This window comes from Salvelinus alpinus, chromosome 4 (genome assembly GCF_045679555.1).
Source record: "Salvelinus alpinus chromosome 4, SLU_Salpinus.1, whole genome shotgun sequence".
NCBI lineage: Eukaryota > Metazoa > Chordata > Actinopteri > Salmoniformes > Salmonidae > Salvelinus > Salvelinus alpinus.
In genome coordinates this window covers 96,511,966-96,527,181 of record NC_092089.1, presented here as the reverse complement: position 1 = coordinate 96,527,181, position 15,216 = coordinate 96,511,966, and the positions used below count along the sequence as shown (strand labels likewise).

The 15,216-nt window shown below is 42.6% G+C and overlaps 1 protein-coding gene across 2 annotated transcripts; it reads left to right on the top strand.

The window, feature by feature from the left end:
* Nucleotides 1-269: 269 nt before the first annotated feature.
* On the top strand, nucleotides 270-10,785 carry LOC139574726 (histone-lysine N-methyltransferase 2B-like). Of its 2 annotated transcripts, none has more exons than XM_071399572.1 (4): nucleotides 270-434; nucleotides 8,516-9,066; nucleotides 9,437-9,590; nucleotides 10,424-10,785. In XM_071399572.1, exons 1-4 carry the CDS (start codon nucleotides 395-397, stop codon nucleotides 10,558-10,560), a joined length of 882 nt encoding a protein of 293 aa, XP_071255673.1. In that variant the 5' UTR covers nucleotides 270-394; the 3' UTR covers nucleotides 10,561-10,785. The 2 variants fall into 2 exon arrangements, with proteins under 2 accessions (XP_071255673.1, XP_071255672.1); XM_071399571.1 differs by lacking the exon at nucleotides 270-434 and adding an exon at nucleotides 713-1,099.
* The last annotated feature ends 4,431 nt before the right edge of the window (nucleotides 10,786-15,216 follow it).

Here is a 15,216-nt window from a genome sequence, read left to right as displayed (position 1 = left end):
ATTTTAGTCGTAAATCTAGCTCCTTTTGCCCTAGCTTTTCAACAATCGTGATGTAGAGTCACGTCATCTCAAGGGAGAAGTTCGGTATGAAATGCGCTCCCTTCTAGATGTGCTGGGTGGTACCACCTTCTGGTTTCGTATAGAAACAAGCACCATATTTGGCAACAATCTTGGTAAGTGGAGTGTACCAATATATTTTGCATGATGCTTCCTTGACTAGACTACTGGCTTTACACAAAATTCAAAAAGGTAGCACATTTCCGCATAATGTTCTAATTCAACGTTTCTTTATACAGTACCCGGGACCAATCTGTGAGTTAATTTGACCATTGGAAAAGGAGCTACTGCATAAATACTGCAATACGGGTTGAATCGAATCTTTGTTTTCAAGGTGATGAGTGCACTTTTCTTCCGAACACAATACCGCAATAAATGTGAGTCCATCATTCATCGATTTCTTTACACCGCAAGTGGCGATAGACGTCAGGAAATTGGCGCCTTACCACTGTGAGCTAACTGTCCAGAGCTGCATTTGTTCACGATGTACAACACTTTATTATCAGTGAACGTTACTGGACCTCTGGTGAATATGCTTAAAGGGAGAAAGTGTTGGTATCTAGACCACGTTCAGATAGAAATACCGTATGTAGAACAAACCTCTCTGACATGTAGAATGAGGAATTACCCCACCCACAATTTCTCACCGGAAAGCTTTGATATATATGTATATTGGGTAAAGGCTGAAGTTGGGGTTGAGAGTTACCGTTTAAACGCGTTTTGCCAGAGAGGACGAAGCTAATATTTGCACGCTATTTATCTCAATTGTATTTTTCGTATATGTCAAAAGTAACGTTAAAGGCGTAACAGAATAATACCAACTTGTCGACTTTCATTCCGGTCAAAATGTCTAAACTACAGTTGCTGAACGTGTATGTTACTGAACGACTAACAGCGGCAGTTGCAGAGATATCCGTGGCGGTCGACAGAACGGTAGTAGAGTTATATGAAGAAATCTCCCGTTCTAAGGAGGAGAATAACCGTCTGCGAAGGCTGTTGGATTTTGTTTTTTTTAACCCAGAGATAAAGTTATACAGAGCAGGTTTGTGTTGACCAGTTTTGTTTATTTTATTTAACCTTTATTTAACTAGACAAGTCAGGTAAGAACATATTCTTATTTACAATGACGGCCATCACCGGACGACGCTGGGCCAATTTTGCGCCGCCCTATGAGACTCCCAGTCACTGCCGGTTGTGATACAGCCTGGATACTTGGTGATACAGCCAGTTACTGTATTGGCTAGCCAAATATCTCAACTCCTTCACGGAGTTGAGTGCAGGCTGAAGTTTTTGAAATGAACCTCCGACTCTCGAGTCGCTCTGCAGTCGATACTTAAAACATGTACATTATTTAACTGGGGAAGTATAAACGTTCAGGCTGCACAGACTGAATGGAGGCTAGTTTAGAGCGCTGGTTAAATTGTGATTGAGAGCATTAAAGGTTAAATGACTGAAAAATGGATGTCATTGTTGCAATAGTTTGTGTGGGCAACATACTATCATCCTAAATTGACATGTATCATTATTTTTCCATATCAAATTATTGTATATCGCGCAAATTTCCCTAATGTTGACAGTTTGTTACTACCTTACACAAGCTTGCATTTTCACCCCATAAAATTATTGAGTGGAATTACACATCCCTTTTACTTCATATTGGTGGTGTTAGTATACAAGTTTAGTCATCATAATGACGGAAGATTGATTGCTTAACTTATCAATATCTTTGGTTTTGTACAGTTGATCTTGTCACATGCTCTGGTTTGTTCAGGACGTAGACCCCGGAGTTGAAGGTGCATTGTACCATCTAAATCGCCGTGAAATATACACTACATATACACAATTATGTGGACACCTTCAAATTAGTGTATAAACTATTTCAGTAATCCCGTTGCTGACAGGTGTATAAAATCGAGCACACAGCCACATAGACAAACATTGGCAGTAGAATGGCCTTACTGAAGAGCTCAGTAACTTTTAACGTGGCACTGTCATAGGATGCAATCTTTCCAACAAGTCAGTTCCTCAAATTTCGGCCCTGTTAGATCTGCTCCGGTTATCTGTAAGTGCTGTTATTGTGAAGTGGAAGCGTCTAGGATCAACAACCGCAGGCCATACATGATCAAAGAACGGGACCGCTGAAGCGTGTAGCGAGTAAAAATCGTTTTTCCTCTGTTGCAACACTCACTACCGAGTTCCAAACTGCCTCTGGGACTAAGGTCAGCACAAGAACTGTTCGTCGGGAGGCTTAACGAATCACCAACCGCAATGCCATGGTGTTTTCAGCCTGTGGGCATCATGTGCGTAATTACTCACCAAGAGCCCAGCGCCGAGCCTTCTTGCTAGCAAAGTCACTGATCAAGTTGTTGAAGTCCAGCTTTCTAGCTAACTGACTTTCAATGGACAGCATGGTTAGACTGCAAAGCCTGTCCTGGGACATAGTGGACCTCAAATAGTTGATCGGTTTTAGGTTTTAGATTTCTCTCGCCACCCAGCAACAGTTATAGGCAGTGTGCAAAATATACGTTTCCAAAAATGCTTTGCAGCTGCATCTTACAAATTGCATTCAGGCGACCAAGAGGGAGTAAGTTAGGAGGGGAAGTGGCAGCATATACAGTGTTCAGGTGTCTTACTTCATTATGAAACTCAGGTGTAAGATCTCTGGAATACTTCATGATCAGTGGTTGGCACACAGAAGAGACTTTATCCTCACTAATCTGCCCAACTTTCAGAACAGCAGAAAATTATTCTACAATTTTTGCAGTGGTGTGGAACCTAGTGTCCAAGTCACTTATGATGTTGTCCATAGCAGTAAAAAACACTGTGTTCTGAAACACCATTGCTGCACTGTCCTGAGCCGTCTCCTCTTGAGAGGTCTCATCATGGAATCTCTTCCTTTTCCTCTGGCGGCTGTATTCCTTTCTGAATTGAGGTGCAGCATCCATTTACGTTGCAATCAGTGTTGCCTCAGACAGGAGACTCCCATCTCTAAGAGCCTGCATCTCTTCCTTTAAGGCTCTGATATTGGCTGCCTCTGTGTCAAGTGATATATTTCCTGACTGGAGAATCACATTACTGTCCTCAATGCATTGCAGTATCTGCAATTATGCCAACTGACATGTCATTCAACACAATGCTGCTCACCTCCTCCTTCAGTTGGGAGTAGGGCTGGTTCATAGGTATGGGGAGATAGGGCTGCTGAGCCTGAAGCTGCATCTGTTGGGCCTGCACCAGGCAGGGACAACTGATTTAGTATGAATAGCTTGCTTAAAGTTTGCCTGCATTGATTAAATGTCGGCTAAAGGAGGAGCGAAATGTAAACACTCAGAATTTTCTGTGAAGATATTAAGTAACTAATGTTAAGGGAGTAAAAGTAGCCTATTTCACTATGGACTAAGTTAACAGGTTAATTTCTACCACTCACGGACTACACCCACCTTCCTTTGTGAAATGTTGGGTGACATACTTTTACCCTTTCTTTTCTCTCCTCTTTCTTTTCGTTTTTGGAAGCCAGATTTTTCTTTAGGAAGCTGAGATATAATGCTCCACTGGCACTCCTCACTTGCAATTCACTGCTAGCAAGTGCAGTTCGCGCCTGGTTTGGGGCAGGACCGAACCATTTCATGTAAATAGAGAGGGAGGGGGGTAATACAGAGGCTCTCTGGATGTTTACTTTTTGCCAAAAACAAGAAAAGAAACCGTTCGTTTTTATTAGTACATTGTAAATAAAATATTATATTAATGATGATAGGTTAATCATTTAATATTGAAAAAAATGTACCTCATGTTCTAATAATTGTTTTGGGCCCCTGTCAGTCACAGGCCCTGAGAATCGTTCTAAATCCCCCCCATAAGGCGCACCTGATTACATTTACCATATGGGCGACCCACTTGAATAAAAATGCAGCAAGGTGTCTTCTTCAAATTATCTTCTGAACAGTGATGTACATACACATTAATCCCAGTGTGGTTTTTGAGCTGTGTTCGTTTTAACAGGACGTGCAACCTCATCTCCCCCCAATCGTGTAACTGATTTCAACGTGAAATCAAAATAAATTATTGACAAATGAGTGTTATGGCAACCCACAAATCAAAATGCATTATCCAAAATGTAGCTCACTGTGTTCTGTAGGTTGTTCTCTAGCCAGTGATTTAAAAAATATCTCAAGTTTCCATGTTTGTTTTTTTGTTGTTAGTTGTAGCAGCGTATACAACCTGATTTCCCCCTTATAGATATCAGTGATTTATTGCAACAACAGGGTGTTTGGCGGTGTGCGGTTTAAGGTGCTTTTAAAAAAAGAAATACAATAAATATGATTACTATTGTTGCACATGTTTGTAGATTGTACATTTTGTGTTTTAGTTTTTCTATATATCACGAACTGTCCTTCATATTGGTTATTGATTTGGACACGTTAAAACTGTGTTTTGACGTTGGGCTATTTATCAAAATGTCTTGTCAACAGGAAGTAGCGACGGCATAATTTTCAATTAAAATTTTAGGATTATAAATTGAACGTTCAACATACATTTCCAATGGTATTGTACTTTAATGAGGTAAACTGATGAATGAGTCCAAAAACGTGCTCCGGCTGATTTTATTTTTGATATACCAGAAATCCCCGAAATGGTTTGGTCTGCCTACTTAAACCCATATCATCTACCTATGTTTGTCCTCTGTTGTTGCATGCTGTTCTTTGTTTGCTGAAATCCATACTTTTAAATAAAACGTGAATCAAATACACGCACCGTAGGACTGGGCGACATGGCCAAAATATCATATACATTTTCTAACATTGGCGGTATTTATTTTTTATAGTTAAAGTTCCACATTTGCTTTATGAGTAGCACATGACCCTAAGTTGGCAACACATACATTCTACGTGATTTCAAATGGGGCTTTCTTTCTCCATTCTGATTTGTTTTATACTGTTCAATCAAACTTCAACCAACAATTATTTCAAGCATTTTTATACATTTCCTGCACTCATCTGAGATCATTTACACACTGCCACGTTGGGCTGGACGATATGGGCCAAAACAAATTAGGCCCTAGAATGAAACAAAAATGTTCCTGCTGGAAAAACCAATCCTCAGAAATGTAGAAACATTGTCATATCAGAAGGAAGCAATTTTTCTTCCAGGACAACATTGTACGTGGCTTGATTCATGCGTCCTTCACAAAGACAAATCTGCCCGATTCATGGATTTTAACAAGGCTAATCTAAAAACAAAACTCCCTAAATTCTATCAGCATATCGATTGTGCTACCAGGGCTGGAAAAACCCTAGATCATTGTTATACTAATTTCCGTGACGCATATAAGGCCCTCCCCCGCCCCCCTTTCGGAAAAGCTGACCACGACTCCATTTTGTTGATTCCAGCCTACAAACAGAAACTAAAACAACAAGCTCCCGCGCTCAGGTCTGTTCAACGCTGGTCCGACCAATCTGAATCCACGCTTCAAGACTGCTTCGATCACGCGGATTGGAATATGTTCCGCATTGCGTCCAACAACAATATTGACGAATATGCTGATTCGGTGAGCGAGTTCATTAGGAAGTGCATTGACGATGTCGTACCCACAGCAACGATTAAAACATTCCCAAACCAGAAACCGTGGATTGACGGCAGCATTCGCGCGAAACTGAAAGCGCGAACCACTGCTTTTAACCAGGGCAAGGTGACCGGAAGCATGACCGAATACAAACAGTGTAGCTATTCTCTCCGCAAGGCAATCAAACAGGCTAAGTCCCAGTACAGAGACAAAATCGAGTCGCAATTCAACAGCTCAGACACAAGAGGTATGTGGCAGGGTCTACAGTCAATCACGGATTACAAAAAGAAAACCAGCCCCGTCGCGGACCAGGATGTCTTGCTCCCAGACAGGCTAAACAACTTTTTTGCCCGCTTTGAGGACAATACAGTGCCACTGACACGGCCCCCTACCAAAACCTGCGGGCTCTCCTTCACTGCAGCCGAGGTGAGTAAAACATTTAAACGTGTTAACCCTCGCAAGGCTGCAGGCCCAGACGGCATTCCCAGCCGCGTCCTCAGAGCATGCGCAGACCAGCTGGCTGGTGTGTTTACGGACATATTCAATCAATCCTTATCCCAGTCTGCTGTTCCCACATGCTTCAAGAGGGCCACCATTGTTCCTGTTCCCAAGAAAGCTAAGGTAACTGAGCTAAACGACTACCGCCCCGTAGCACTCACTTCCGTCATCATGAAGTGCTTTGAGAGACTAGTCAAGGACCATATCACCTCCACCCTACCGGACACCCTAGACCCACTCCAATTTGCTTACCGACCCAATAGGTCCACAGACGACGCAATCGCAACCACACTGCACACTGCCCTAACCCATCTGGACAAGAGGAATACCCATGTGAGAATGCTGTTCATCGATTACAGCTCAGCATTTAACACCATAGTACCCTCCAAACTCGTCATCAAGCTCGAGACCCTGGGTCTCGACCCCGCCCTGTGCAACTGGGTCCTGGACTTCCTGACGGGCCGCCCCCAGGTGGTGAGGGTAGGTAACAACATCTCCACCCCGCTGATCCTCAACACTGGGGCCCCACAAGGGTGCGTTCTGAGCCCTCTCCTGTACTCCCTGTTCACCCACGACTGCGTGGCCATGCACGCCTCCAACTCAATCATCAAGTTTGCGGATGACACTACAGTGGTAGGCTTGATTACCAACAACGACGAGACGGCCTACAGGGAGGAGGTGAGGGCCCTCGGAGTGTGGTGTCAGGAAAATAACCTCACACTCAACGTCAACAAAACAAAGGAGATGATTGTGGACTTCAGGAAACAGCAGAGGGAGCACCCCCCTATCCACATCGACGGGTCAGTAGTGGAGAAGGTGGAAAGTTTTAAGTTCCTCGGTGTACACATCACGGACAAACTGAATTGGTCCACCCACACAGACAGCGTTGTGAAGAAGGCGCAGCAGCGCCTCTTCAACCTCAGGAGGCTGAAGAAATTTGGCTTGTCACCAAAAGCACTCACAAACTTCTACAGATGCACAATCGAGAGCATCCTGTCGGGCTGTATCACCGCCTGGTACGGCAACTGCTCCGCCCACAACCGTAAGGCTCTCCAGAGGGTAGTGAGGTCTGCAGAACGCATCACCGGGGGCAAACTACCTGCCCTCCAGGACACCTACACCACCCGATGTCACAGGAAGGCCATAAAGATCATCAAGGACAACAACCACCCAAGCCACTGCCTGTTCACCCCGCTATCATCCAGAAGGCGAGGTCAGTACAGGTGCATCAAAGCAGGGACCGAGAGACTGAAAAACAGCTTCTATCTCAAGGCCATCAGACTGTTAAACAGCCACCACTAACATTTAGCGGCCGCTGCCAACATACTGACTCAACTCCAGCCACTTTAAAAATGGGAATTGATGGAAATTATGTAAAAATGTACCACTAGCCACTTTAAACAATGCCACTTAATATAATGTTTACATACCCTACATTACCCATCTCATATGTATATACTGTACTCTATATCATCTACTGCATCTTGCCATCTTTATGTAATACATGTACCACTAGCCACTTTAAACTATGCCACTTTATGTTTACATACCCTACAGTACTCATCTCATATGTATATACCGTACTCTATACCATCTACTGCATCTTGCCATGCCGTTCTGTACCACCACTCATTCATATATCTTTATGTACATATTCTTTATCCCTTTACACTTGTGTGTGTGTATAAGGTAGTAGTTGTGGAATTGTTAGGTTAGACTACTTGTTGGTTATTACTGCATTGTCGGAACTAGAAGCAAGCATTTCGCTACACTCGCATTAACATCTGCTAACCATGTGTATGTGACTAATAAAATTTGATTTGATTTGATTTGAAGATTCCAGCCTCGCTGAAGCACCCCCAGATCATCACACACTGTGACATTTGGTGGAGGATCCATTTTAGAATAAGGCTGTAACGTAACAAAATGTGGAAAAAGTTAAGGGGTCTGAATTCTTTCCGAATGCACTGTAGTAAAATACAGAACCCCACCCAGCCCTACAACCGACATTTTTCTTCGTATCAACTGACAGCAACTCGATGTAGTCAGAGGTACACTCCGCCCACTTTCGTCTCCCCTCAACTACGTTGATGTGACGTACATCGTGGAGTTGAGTTTTACTTGGCTACTGTATTAGCTGAATTTAAATACATAAAAAAGATAGCAAGTTAATGTTGTAAAGAGAATTGTTCATGGCTGCAATTGTATTGTTGAATCATTTAGCTAGCGGGTTCTAAATCCAATAAAACAGAAATGATAAAATAGCAAACTAACGTTAGCTTTTTCTACATATTTGAATTACATGTTTCAGGGACCAGAGAAAATAACTTTGAATTCAGTTTTAGATTGAAATCCTCTATTGAATTATCAACAACTTTATATTTCCTATTGTTTCTGTATCAGATCCCCAGCAGCTCACTTTCCTCAAATCTGAAGAGGATGTTCCCACCGAGCAGCAGGACTGTGAGCAAGAGTGGCGAGTCAGGCTGATTCATGAGGGCCCAGAGCCCAGACTGATTAAAGAGGAACTGCTTACCAGTCAGGAGGAAGAGCAGCTTCTAGGGCTCTTGGATACCAAAGACTCCATATTCACTTCTCCCTGTGTGGAAAGTGACTGTGATCAGGAGAACCCATCTCAGCCCTCACATCTTTACCAAACCCAAACTGTGGAGGACAGAGAGAGGGACTCTCTACTCACCTACACAACTGAAGAGATAAAAACAGAACCTGATGTAGAGGACTACAGAGTATCAGAACCAGCCAGTGACTCTCAGCCCCTCTCTGCAGTAACTCCAAACTGTTCTGCAGCTCAGAGTGAAAACAAGAAAAGTGATGATGAGGTGGAGAGTGGAGGACTACAATCAGGGTCTAAGACACTCGAATCAAAGAGAAAACAGACAAAGAAAGGAGAAAGGTTCCATACCAGTGCTGGAGGCAGGAGGGGTAAATCCAAGGTGTGTAGGAAGCACGCTTTTTGTATATTTGAGGAATTTTGTTGTTTGGGGTAAATGCAGATGCCAACCCCTCTTTCCAGCCTCTGGGCAAGAACACTTTTGAGACCTGATCTTGGCGGCGGAAATAATTTTGTTGTTTTAAAGGAAGTTTCCTGCAATCCTATACGTTCTGAGATGGAGCCGAGAGAAAATGTTGCCATTTTTAAACAAAATTTCCTATAATTCTATGCATTTTGCCATGGCTAAGTTTACACAGTGTTTTTCCATCCTATCTTTATTTTTGTATGACCTGCACAATCATTTTATATACAGAGAACACCCTGTAGTGTGATTTCCGTGTGATTCCCATGTGATTCCCATGTGTGTGCAGAAGCGTTCGATCCGTATGTGTGGGAAGTGTGAGCCATGCAGGAGGACTGAGGAATGTGCTCAGTGTGATTTCTGTAAAGACATGAAGAAGTTTGGAGGATCCAATAAGATCAGACAGAAGTGCAGACTCAGGCAGTGTGACGTCCATGCTCCGGGTGAGTCCATTCCACGCTCAGTTGACTCCATTTACATTTTGCAGACGCTCTTATCCAGAGCGACTTACAGGGCAGTTAGGGTTAAATGCATTGCTCAAGGGCACATCAACAGATTGTTCACCTAGCCAGCTCTGGGATTCAAACTAGCGACCTTTCAGTTACTGGCCCAATGCTCTGAACCGCTTGGCTACCTGAGTCCATAGAGAAGGGTGCATTTGGACCATAGTTAGTTTTAGCATGGGCAGCGCCCAAGCAACCACCACACCTCACCAAAAGGAGGGGGTGCCTTTATTCATTTACAATATTGAAGCATCTGACCATAACCCAACACCTAGTGACCTCATCAAGAGGTTTGGATCTGTTTGTTATCTATACATAGTCACTTCACCCCTACCTACATGTGCAAATGACCTCAACTAACCTGTACCCCTGCACACTGACTCGGTACCGGTACCCCCTGTATAAAGCCTCCACACTGACTCGGTACCGGTACTCCCTGTATATAGCCTCCACACTGACTCGGTACCGGTACCCCCTGTATATAGCCTCGTTATTGATATGTGGTGTTACTTTTTATTATTTTTTTCTCAAGTTTATTTGGTCAATATTTTCTTAACTCTTCTTGAACTGCACTGTTGGTTAAGGGCTTTTAAGTAAGCATTTCACAGTAAGGTCTACACTTGTTGTATTCGGCGCATGTGAGAAATAAAGTTTGATTTGATCACTACGTAACGGCTAAGATTTTGGGTTGACAGTGGCTGGACCCTGGTGAGTCTGACGTGGCTTCAGTATATTTGATGCATCATGTTCTCTCTTTGTCTCTGTGCGTGTAGAAATGCTGCGTGTGAAGGATGAGGAGGGCAGGCGGATCCTGAGGAGAGGAGGACATCCATCTGACGACAGTGAGAATGAGATGGAGTGTGATGGGTGTGCAGCTTCATCACACTCTGTCACTATAAAAATGCACTGAACTAACAGGCATGGTTGTTGATGACTCTGATGTTTAGATGAACAGAATGAAATAGTCTCTATAATGCACAGCGCTTAACTCAGACAGCTGTTTGTAGCTGCTGGGAAAGTATTTCAAAGCCTAAACTTGATCACTCAGGATGGAACTTTCCAGTGCTACTGTTTTTGCCATGTAATATTTTATTAAAAGAAAAACAGACAAACATATAGTAGAATAGTTGACCTATTTATCTAGTCTGCTTGTTGTGTGTTCTATGTGAGATAAATATTCCTCTCGAGGTGCATTCAAGTTGTGAGAGCCATAGGAGGGAAACATGTACTCTGACAAGCAGTTAATGCACAACAATTCTTAATGCAATCTCGCAAAAACACTTTTAAAAGCAGTTTTGTCCCTTAAGAGGGAGAACCTAGTTTTACATTGCTACCACGTTTATTTCTCTACTCCTTCAATTGCGTGTGGCATCGTTTAACAAATGCAGAGTTTCAAGCATGGTTTAGGTGCAACAGAGCTCTTAAAGGGGGAAAAAAGGGAAGTTAAATACTTTTTTAAATAGAAAAACATTTTTTGGTGAATAATTTATATATTTATAATAACAATCAGGATGTTTGGTTCAATGGGGGTAAATGCTTCATCAGTTGGCTACAGGTGCTGATGCTTATTGCTAATGGCTCATCTGATAATATAGACGGACCATGCATAGTCCAATATCTGAAAATAATTTAAACATCGTTTTTACCAATATGTTTTTGGGCCCATTTCTGGAGGTGGAAATTATATTTCAGATGGTGACATTTTGTCATTGATTTTAGAGTAGAATGTCCTTTTAAAAAATTCACCAGAACTCAGCTTCTCAGTCCTTCTACAAGCAAGGACACTGGAATTGGTCAAACTCACAGTTTAATACATGTACCAAATGATCCCTTTTCCCTTAAACATATGATGGTCATGACTTAGATGAAAGGGAAGGTTAACTTAGCCACAGACAGTGGTTCTTAAATTTCAGTCAAGGAATTTTCTCTTTTTGCTTTAACCACTGAAATTGTAAAAGTTTGTGTAATTAACTTAAGAGTCCTGTTGGGCGAGGATTCTGGCGCTTCCTGCTTTGGAAGTCAGCTGTCAAACAGATTGTTTGGAGATTTGCAACACTGGTGAATCATCCCAGGGAGGATAGTTTGTATGGTTTCATTTCATGTCCTTTGGACAAGGGTTCACACTGATTATTGAAATGTGCACATTTATGGGAATTCAGATGGTATTGTCTGAATGTCTTACCTGTGATTTATTGCCTTATTGAAGCCATGTAATAGTTGATTGGTTGATCAGTTTCCTGTAGGGTTATACGAAGCTCTCATTTGACAGTGAGGAGAAAGGGTTATGCCAGGTCAGAGTCAAAGGCCTTGAAAGAGAATACTTTGAGGCGTGTGTGTGTGTAATTTCAATATATTTCTCAATGGTGTACATGTATCTTGTGAATCCTGGAACTTGTTAAAAAAATGCACCTGCATTTAGTGAGCACTGTGCGTCATCGCTGATCAACCACAACGGTCTTCCGTACATGGAGCTCTACCAACACAAGACTGCTGGCTATGAGGATGACAACATGGTAGGTTAGACACAGGATACACACATATTAGGCTTGTTTGTTAGTTCAATCAAATAGCAGTAATATATAAATACCATCTCCTGTGGTATCTATTTGCAGCCATGGCACAGTGATGAAGGGTTCCTTTGAGCCTGTTCAGTGTAAAACAGCCATCAAGGTCAAACATATCAAGAGCTGAGAGAAGTGATGGGACAAGGAGAAAGTACAGCCTTCTCCATAACATGAAGGTTGGCATTGTGGTACAAAATCGCTGTTAATGCGGCAATCTTCTATTGCTATATATTTATTTGGAATTTTAAAATGAGTTGTGTACCTATAGACTCTTGTAGAATATAGCTTAGAAATGCTTCAGTCATGAGCTCTGAACTGAAACTAATGTGGATGGTCAGTCACTGCATCCATAACACGGTCTGAATACGAGTGGTTTCTCCAGCACCAGATCTCAGCTTCTCACCAAAACAGACAGGGTGCTGCGTTATTGTTTGAACTGGAGATTGCCCCTTTGTGAAACATTTACCATAAACTTTGTTGTATTCTGCCAACGTGATTTAATTTTACAATGTGCGTTATAGATTTGCCTATTTAGGTATTGCTCAGTTGACTAAATCGTCTGCTATCTATATATATATGTCCCTTGTTCCAGAAAGAGGGGGACAAGGTGCGGCGACCACATGCGGAATCACTGTGGCCGTGTGAAGCACAGTGAGAGGGGAGGAGGGGGGCAAATCCCACAAGCAGCACCACATGTAAATTACATTAGCTAGGTTTCCATGGCGACATATTTCCATGCAAATATTCTAGTTTGCATAAAGAAAACATGTGCATTTACCCACCAGTGGTGTGGTCCCATCAAACAGACTTGTTGCAGATCAAAATCACTGCGTGATGAAGTAGTGCACACAATGTACTTTAACTTGAAGATGCCCTCCAGGATCTTAAGCATAACATATTGCACAATTGGATTTGTAACTTATCACACGAAATAGTACACAATTGGATGATGTAGTACACAATTGGATGATGTAGTACACAAAAAAAATGGGTACCAGCTTCAAAACTATTAGCTGAAATTAGTGCATTCATTCACTTTTTCCAAATTTTCTTACGTTACAGACTTATTCTAAAATGGATTATGTATTTTCCTCAATCTACACACAATACCCCATAATGAAAAAGCAAAAACAGGATTGCAGAAATTTTAGAAAATGTATTACAAATAAAAAAACGGAAATATCCCATTTACATAAGTATTCAGACCCTTTACTCAGTACTTTGTTGAAGCACCTCTGGCAGTGATTACAGCCTTGAGTCTTCTTGGGTAGGACGCTACAAGCTTGGCACACCTGTATTTAGGGAGTTTCTCCCATTCTTCTCTGCAGATCCTCTCAAGCTCTGTCAGGTTGGATGGGGAGCGTTGCTGCAAAGCTATTTTCAGGTCTCTCCAGAGATGTTCTATCAGGTTCAAGTCCGGGCTCTGGCTGGGCCAATCAAGGACATTGAGACTTGTCCCAAAGCCACTCCTGCGTTGTCTTGGCTGTGTGCTTAGGGTCGTGGTCTTGTTGAAGGGTGAACCTTCCCCCCAGTCTGAGGTCCTGAGCCCTCTGGAGCAGGTTGTCATCAAGGATCTCTGTACTTTTCTCCATTTATCTTTCCCTCGATCCTGACTAGTCTCCCAGTCCCTGCCGCTGTAAAACCTCCCCACAGTATGATGCTGCCACCACGCTTCACCGTAGGGATGGTGCCAGGTTTCCTCAAGATGTGATGCTTGGCATTCGGGTCAAAGAGTTCAATCTTGGTTTCATCAGACCAGGGAATCTTGTTTCGCAGGCCTATAAACATGAAATCATTCAACATAATAACAAGGCGGGTCCGAATACACTGGCTCACTTGAATTAGTAAACATACACTACCAGAAGTATGTGGACACCTGTTCATTGAACATCTCATTCCAAAATCATGGGTATTAATATGGAGTTGGTTCCCCCCTTTGTTGCAACAGCCTCCACTCTTCCGGGAAGGTTTTCCACTAGATGTTGGAACATTACTGCATTACTGCAGGGACTTGCTTCCATTCAGACACAAGAGCATTAGTGAGGTCGGGCACTGATTTTGGGCAATTAGGCCTGGCTCACAGTCTGCGTTCCAATTCATCCCAAAGGTGTTCATTGGGGGTGAGGTCAGGGCTCTGTCCAGGCCAGTCAAGTTCTTCCACACCGATTTCGACAAACCCCTTCTGTATGGACCTCGCTTTATGCCCGGGGTCATTGTCATGCTGAAACAGGAAAGGGCATTCCCCAAACTGTTGCCAAAGTTGGAAGCACAGAATCATCTAGAATGTCATTGTATGCTGTAGCATTAAGATTTCCCTTCACTGGTACTAAGAGGCCTAGCCCGAACCATGAAAAACAGCCCCAGAACATTATTCCTCCTCCAAACTTTAGTTGGCACTATGCATTGGGGCACATAGCGTTCTCCTGGCATTCCCCAAATATTTTTCACACGCTATAGCACTCGGCGGTCCTGTTCTGTGAGCTTGTGTGGCCTACCACTTCACAGCTGAGCCGTTGTTGCTCCTAGACGTTTCCACTTCACAATAACAGCACTTACAGTTGACCGGGGCTGTTCCAGCAGGGCATAAACCATATGAACTGACTTGTTGGAAAGTGGCATCCTATGACAGTGCCACGTTGAAAGTCACCGAGCTCTTTATTAAAGGCCATTCTACTGCCAATGTTTGTCTATGGAGATTGCATGGCGGTGTACTCGATTGTACACGTCAGCAATGGGTGTTGCTGAAAAAGTCAAATCCTCTAATTTGAAGGGGAGTCCGTGTATTTATATGGTTTTATTTGTTTAGCAGGCAGTTTTATTGTGATGAATGTATTTGCTGTGTTTTGTAATTATTACACTACTACAGGCTGTTACATTTAGAAAATCTATTTACCGCTTTGAAAAATGCCACAGTTCCCATTGTGTCTTGTGTAGTTTACAAAATTCTAAATAGTTTTTTTTATACCAAATTGAGAGAAACAAAAACAGATCTGTAAGGTGGA